This window comes from Callospermophilus lateralis, chromosome 5 (assembly GCF_048772815.1).
Source record: "Callospermophilus lateralis isolate mCalLat2 chromosome 5, mCalLat2.hap1, whole genome shotgun sequence".
Lineage (NCBI taxonomy): Eukaryota > Metazoa > Chordata > Mammalia > Rodentia > Sciuridae > Callospermophilus > Callospermophilus lateralis.
In genome coordinates, this window is record NC_135309.1 from 44,525,495 (window position 1) to 44,533,012 (window position 7,518).

The 7,518-nt window shown below is 36.3% G+C and overlaps 1 protein-coding gene across 1 annotated transcript; it reads right to left on the reverse strand.

Annotated features, from left to right (window-relative positions):
- Positions 1-562: 562 nt before the first annotated feature.
- Lect2 (leukocyte cell derived chemotaxin 2) lies at positions 563-6,599 on the reverse strand. Its single transcript, XM_076855867.1, has 4 exons — positions 6,554-6,599; positions 4,847-4,943; positions 3,211-3,356; positions 563-729 (listed from the first exon to the last, which is right to left on the reverse strand). The coding sequence occupies exons 1-4, from the start codon at positions 6,597-6,599 to the stop codon at positions 563-565; spliced, it is 456 nt and encodes a 151-aa protein (XP_076711982.1).
- Between the last annotated feature and the right edge of the window lie 919 nt (positions 6,600-7,518).

Sequence of the window (7,518 nt, forward strand, 5' to 3'; positions counted from 1 at the left end):
ATATGTTACTCATAGCATGGAAAAGCATGGATGTGAACCTGCATATCCTTTCTTACATGTATAAGCAGCTTTCCCTGTACCAAGTTTGATACGCCTAAGGGTATTGCTTAGAATCTTTATTACCTCAACTCAAAAGAAGCCTCCAATTTATTCAACTAATATTTATTAAGCATATACCACAGCTGGCATCATAAGCTACTCTTCATTCTTATGCCATAGAAGGACCTTCAGGCTCATTCTCACTTTTCATACAGAAAAGAGTCTAGTTTCAAAGGTGTCAAAAAATACAGTGTAAACTGCTTGAATTCACTTTTTTATCCTAGGTCTTCAGGATGGAGAAGCCTAAACCACCCAAGATCCTGTAGATTACATAAAGATCAGAGAACCCCCCAGAAATTAGTTCATACCCAAACATCAAAGTAACTGAGTCAAAATCAAAATTGTTTTCTTTCTTGCATTTATCATGTTTCTAATTGAACACATATTTCTTGAGAAACAAGATATGCATCCATGTTTTTCAGAAGATGGCTTTCTATTTAGAAGATCTGACTTTGTCTTCTGCTTACAGGTATGCAGTAGGATCACTTAAGTCACAGTTTTCAATGTGTATGTGTGACTGTATGCCAGGATGAACTTTCTGCAGGGGCAAAAGAGTTCCCAGTTTTTCTCCTTTTTTGATAGAACCTTTATACTTAATTGGCTTAATGTAGAAAATTTTGACACAGAAACCTGAAAGAAAATAAGTATAATTATTATCTGGACTTCAATAGCCTTGATTCAGAAATTTTAAACATAAGAACAGAAATGGACAAACGACTTTCAAAAAGAAACAGTTGAATGAACTTGGGAGAAATACAAGAAAATGACAATTCTGTTAAAAAGACTAAAATTACAATATGCAAAAAGGAGAATAGACTCAAATGAACTCTAATTGAGGTATTGAAGAACAGTAGCAGGAGAACATGAGGTGGTGGGAAATTGACCCCAAACAGTGTTATTCCAAGACATATTCTGATAAAATTATTAAACTTCAAAAATAAAAATGGTTATGGAATAAAAATATAGACTTTTCTAAATATCAAAAAAAACTTTTAACAAAAGAACTACCAAGTAGGGAAATAGTATAATGCAATATTTATAAAACAATATGACAGTGCTGAGATTAAATATATAAGTCATATCTATAAGTGTGAATGGGCTTGTCTGTTTAATACATTTCCTATTGGCTTGAAAAGTAAAACCAAATTCTATGCTGTGTGAAATAAAACAAGGATAGAAAAAGCTAAAAATAAAGTACTGGACAAAGATTCACTAAGCATATGGAAGCAACAAGAAAGCAAGAATTATGTTCCTATTACCAGAGAGTAGAATTCAGGCCAAGAAGCACTGAAACAAGACTAGAGAGAATGGTGTAAATTGGTAACGGCCAGGGGTTCATAAGTAAGATACAAACATTCATGTGTTAAGTAACTCAGAAATCGTCTATATGAAGCAAAGACTACAGATAGGCAAGGAAAAATAGAAATACACTAATAAAGGCAGACTTGAACATATTACTCTGTTAAGTGCAACTGGGTCAAAATGGGCCAAGAAGAAAAAAACAAGGCTATATAGAATTTTGTTATTCAATATGGTAGCCACTAGCTACTTGTGGCTATTTAGCATTGGCCATGTAGCTAGTCTGAATTAAGATGGGCTTCAGCATAAAATACACAATGCATTTGGAAGATTTAGTACACAAAGTTACTCTCTTTCACTGAAGGGGCTCTGGGACTGAACTGGTTCAAGTCTGGGAACTGGATGGAGATTGTAATCCACTAATGTGATGATTAAAGTCAGAATTTTGTTCATGAGATCTAGAGATTTTCTCAAAAAGAGCAAGATTCCAATAGGCTGCCCATCTATTCAGTTCTAGTGTTACCATGATAAATGAGCCAATACCACAAATCTCTGAGGTTCAGATGAATCTTAATTACTGCTTCATCACTGCTACCTGTTAGGTGACCATGCTGACTACTGTGGCTCTTAAGTGCCACCCCTTCACAGAACCCAGTTTGATGGCAACTGCTTCTGCTGTCATTTGGGGCCTGCAGAGGACTGCCACCAAACAGCTCCTCAAAGATGTGGTTCCCTCACAGCCTTGGTGAGAGAATATCCTCTGGACTCACCTACAGTAGAATGCATATGTATATTCATTAAAAGATACAAGAAAGTTCCTAGCAGTGTTTTCTCAATCACCTAAAACTGAAAAATACCCCAAAGCCCATCTAAAGAATTGCTGAGAAGCTACAAGTATATGCACATAATGGAATGCCACTCATGAGGAAGAGTGAACGTGGATTTAAACAGAGCATCATCACAAGTATGATGTGGAATGGAAGAAACCCCACAGGAAACAGTGCATTCTGTTTAATTCTATGTTCCCCACACCACCCACCCCTGTACTGGGGATTGAACCCAGAGGCCCTCCACTACTGACCTGCATCCCAACCCTTTATTTATTTTTTATTTTGAAACAATGTCTTGCTAAGTTACCTATGCTGGCCTTGAACTTGGGATCCTTCTATCTCAACCTCTAGGGTAGCTATTTATACAATCTTCTAAAATAGCAAAACTAGAAGCCAGGGTAACAATTGTCCTCTCTGGGAGCAGTAACTGAGCAATAGCTAACACAGGGGTTTTGGGGAGACTGGTAAAGTTCTGTCTTGATGTAATACAAGTTTGCAACAATTCACAGAGCTGTATGTTTGTGTATTTTGCACCTTTTTGCATGTATATTATACTTTGAAAGAATTAAAAAACAAATCCAATGTCTGGAGTACCAGTAGACCTGCTTTACCTAGAACTTATAAAAGCCTCTGGAAATATTTCACATTAAAATATTTCAGAAATGTCAACTTTTAAAAATACTGGTAAATAAAAGTTTCTATCCATTATGATTAATCGATTTTTTTTAAAGCAAAACTACTTAAGCCACAGAAAGAAACCCCTTCAATGAGCTATAGAGTTTGGTGGAATGTGTGCATAAAGCAGAAGCTTCTGGTGAAGGTACTAGAACACTTTTGAAATGCATCAGCTGTTTTGGTTTGTTATATCCTTTATGTTCTAGGTTTTATAATTTTGAAATAAGTACAAAACTAGTGTGTATGAAACCTACAGTAAGTAAATAAGCATTGGTAGGGGTCCCAGGTCTGTGCATCACCCTCTTACCTCTTCCAGAGAGCCGAACACCATTATTAATGGCATTTTTGTTTTTGTAAGGTTTCTCCTGGCCCATGATCATTCCAGTGAATGGTGCATACACGGTAGATCCATCAGAACACAGGACATCCACGCCCTGATGAGGTCTCTGATTTCTAGGATATAAAGAAGGTCCAGCAGATTGAGTAGCTGCCCTAGGATACTATTGCCCACGAACATGGTTTTAGCCCACTATTCCCAGTCTAGGGCATCTAAAATTGAAGCTGCCAAAACATGTTGGGATGTTCTAGGATTCCTCACTCTGTTTAGCCAAATTTTAACCTCTCTCCCTGTAGATCATAATAACCATGATGTAAAGATTAAAGCATTTAAAATAGTACTTGATACATGGCGAGTCTTAAACAAATATTAGCTATTATTATTATATGGCATTTTAGGGAAATGAGATAGTACATGTAAATAAGTTTTATGGCTTGACCTCTTCAAGACCATTTAGAAAAGAGTTGTCTTTTTATGAGAACTTATCATAAAAATATCACGTTACCCTAGTCTTATTTTTCTCTCAGTGACAAGTCATGGTAAACATCATTTATTGCACATGGTATTTTAATGCGGTGACTGATGCCTCCTGGGTTTGTTAAACTGTGTGGAGCACAAACACAAAATGATTCCAGATTGTGAGGTTGCTAGAGTCTGTCTCTAGCAAGCCCTCAGCTCTGGCTTTCCACTGTTCTCACTATGCCTGCTCCCTCCAGGCTCCTCTCCTTCCAATGGATCACTGCCAAGCAATTAGATTCACCAGAATTGTTAGAAGTAACATTGATCCAAGTGAAGAACCAAGAAGTTGTTGTGGTGTAGGTCCAGTGTGTATAAACTTTAGAATTAAGTTAAGATTTTAACTGAATCCTCATTTTGGCAATCCAGAGGCCATTTTCCCATATTTCCCATATTAGCCCTATCTCAGGTATTTGAGGTTGCTTTGTAATTAGCATCTGAAAAAGTGAGAGTTCCGCTCCAATTAGGTGGAGATCACAAATACAACTGGACACATGGCTATTACCTCAGACAGTGCCACCTCTCCCCAGGTAGTATGTGTTATTGAACATTCATGAGTTCACAAACAGCACAGCTCAGTTTCTCGTTGTCTGGAATGGATTGAGACACTTTCTTGCCTGCTTGGGATCAGCCTCTACCATTCAAATTCCAGAGCCTGAGTCAGTTATAATGGGCTTGGTGGAAAAGAATCCAAAAGCTTGAATTCAGGCGGAACCTTCACCATCTCCAACTGGGTTTGATGGGACTAACACTTTGGTACCTCAGTTCAAGTTCCTTATCTTTAAAATACAATGTTTGATTTTCACCCTTAGGAAGCCAGGTGAGAAAAATCAATTTGTAGAGAGGTTGGGAGGGAAACATTGTGTTTATTCCCTTCTCTTTTTCTTATTTTGTGATCTGTCGTCCCCCATTCAAAACTCTTAAAGCAGAGTTCTTAGAAGTTGCTCCAAAGACCGTCGTGTTACACGTGTCTCTGGGTTTTTAGACTGCCTGAAGGGGGATACTCATGAGCCCTCAAGGAAACATGGGAAAGGACACTAAGAAAAGAGGTGAGTAGCTAGAGACTGGTGGGTATTTTCAAACCCCATACCTTTGAGCAGAGTACTGTCCACAGCCGTGGCTGTCACATGTCCGGATCTCGTTGGAATGCTTTCCTGCACATATGTTAGCCCATGGCCCAGCCAGTGCTGAAAAGGAGAACCATGAAAGCCTTAGATATCCCCAGCCTCCATTTGCCTACAACCCCCCAGGGATGCTGAGAAGTCTTTTCACTACAGTTTTTGCCTAACTTTCTGTGGTTTCTGGGAGAATCTTTCTTACAGAATTTTGTGCCCTGATTCATATGTAAAACTGACTTTTTCTGAGGCCACAGAATTCTGTTATGTGGCACATAAAGTATTTATTTATGTATAAGCATTAACCTTCATCATTATAACTTGTTTCAAATTATTCACTAATAAATGGTGTAAATTGTGCTTTTCAAATTTTTGTTGTTCATTACCTGGCATGGGGACCACTATGTTTAAGTTAAGTAAAAACAAGCAAACAACATAGCTCAAAGAACCAGCTTCAGAAATTCTAAAGGAACTTTGAAATGCTGCTTTATGGTTTGTTCTAATAATCAAATCCAAGCAAATGTTTGAATTAAGGGCAAAACATACTTGAACGAGCCAAGTTTATTCAACACTAAATAAATCTGTCATATTTGTGGACATGGAAGAAGAAGATTATAGAAATAATCTAAAATGTCAAAGCAATTTCATCTAGAGGGAGGTCAGAAGAGAAGGAGGGGCGGGAATAGAAGCAACTCTATGAAAAGTCATGAGGAAGAAAAACATGGAATTTTCTTTCTCAGTGTACTTTGTGCAAACTTTAAGTGCAACTTGTCTCTTAGTAAGCACTTGATAAATTGCCAATTGAATTAAATTTCCTGATTTTTTAATGTTAGCATTCACAGAACTGAGTTAGCAAACTCAGCCTTTCACTTTGAAACTAACAAAAGCAGAAGCAAAAACAAGAACCTGTAAATTTGATGATTGATTTTTCTTTAAAGATATTTTACTCCACACTAGGAAAAGAAGCTACAGAATATTATCAGTGTTTTCTTTAATATACTTTTAAAACATGGGCATCAGAAGTCTTCCACCTTGGAGGTAAAGCTTCAAATCAACACCCAGATCCAGATATATAATACCATTACTTCAGCAGCTAGTATTTATCCTTCGGAATTGAGACATATAGTAGACAATTTATTAATCTGTTCATTTTTCTTTCTTGCTATGAACATTAAGGGTGCATTGCTTTTGTACCAATCCACACCAGTCTTTATATCAGGAATTTTCTAAATCCAGTTCTTAAACTTTTCATTTTCTGTTTTGTCCCAATTAAATCATAGATCAAGTTTGAAAGGCTTTTCTGAAAGTCTTTCCACTCCCACTGTAGTTTTCCTTCATTAAAGAACCAGAACATTGGGCTGGGGTTGTGGCTCAGTAGCAGAGTGCTTGCCTATATAAGGCACTGGGTTTGAACCTCAGCAACACATATAAATAAATAAAATAAAGTTACATCAGAAAGAAAGAAAGGAAGGAAGGAAGGAAGAAGGAAGGAAGGAAGAAAGAAAGAACTAGAACATTAGAGATCATCAACCCCCGCAAAAAAACATATTTTTCCTATCGCACTTTTAGTAACTAATACATAAGTTTCTCTTGCAATTGTGCTACTAATGACTTTTAAATCTGCCCAGGAAATAAGTTTTTAAAAATTAGCCAAAGTTCTAAAAATTGTACTTTCAACTTACCAGTGGAAATCAAAGCTGCTGAAAGGAGGACCCTTGTGGAAAACATCTGGCTTTTGCTTCCCTTATGTTTCTTCCGCTAATTAGAATTGTCCCCACGCTCTCTTTGAAGAATATTCAAGTTTGAATGAATATTTTCAGCCTCTTTAGTCTTATAATTCTGTCTCTCTGATTTCTTTTAATTTGGTGTGAGGTACAGAAAATAGAATGGAACAAACCAACTTCTAATATCCCATGGATAGTGATTTGACACGTAGGACCATATAAAAGCCTTTGATCTGAAGAAGCAGCCAGCTTTATTGGAAATACTGACTAAATATTAACAGGAAATGATAAGACTAGGTGCAGATTGATGGTCTTTGTGGCTGTGGTTGGGGAGAGAATATATACGTGAATAATAGCATATTTACTACTATCTATAGATCTTTTATTCATTTCTTGGGTAGCACATATTTCAGAAGAGAATTGATCATTAATAATGTATGACCCTTCATAACATATTCTTCCATATATCCCTTAGGGTTATTTTTTTATTAAGATGTCAGTTAGATTTCATCTGTGTAATAGATGAATACAACATGCATAGCATCCATCAGTAGGAGAAAAGATATATGAACTATGGTAGAGTCATATAATGGAGTGCACCAGTTTAAATAAAGACAATCTCTATGTATTAGCACAGTTATATCTCTAAATGTACAACCGAATTAAACAGTTGTTTTAGTAGTATATATACATATTGTATTCTGCCATTTATTTCAATAGCAAAGTTTTAATATTCATGAATATCGCATATACTGTAAAGAAACAAAAAAGGAGAGAAATGAAACTGTGGAGAATATACAGAGTATTTAAACTCTAAAATATTTTATTTTTGAAAAAAGATTAGAAGCAAATATGGGAAAATATTAATTTGTTAATTATTGGAGACAGATACATAGATGTTGAGTTCTCTTTGTACTTTTCTG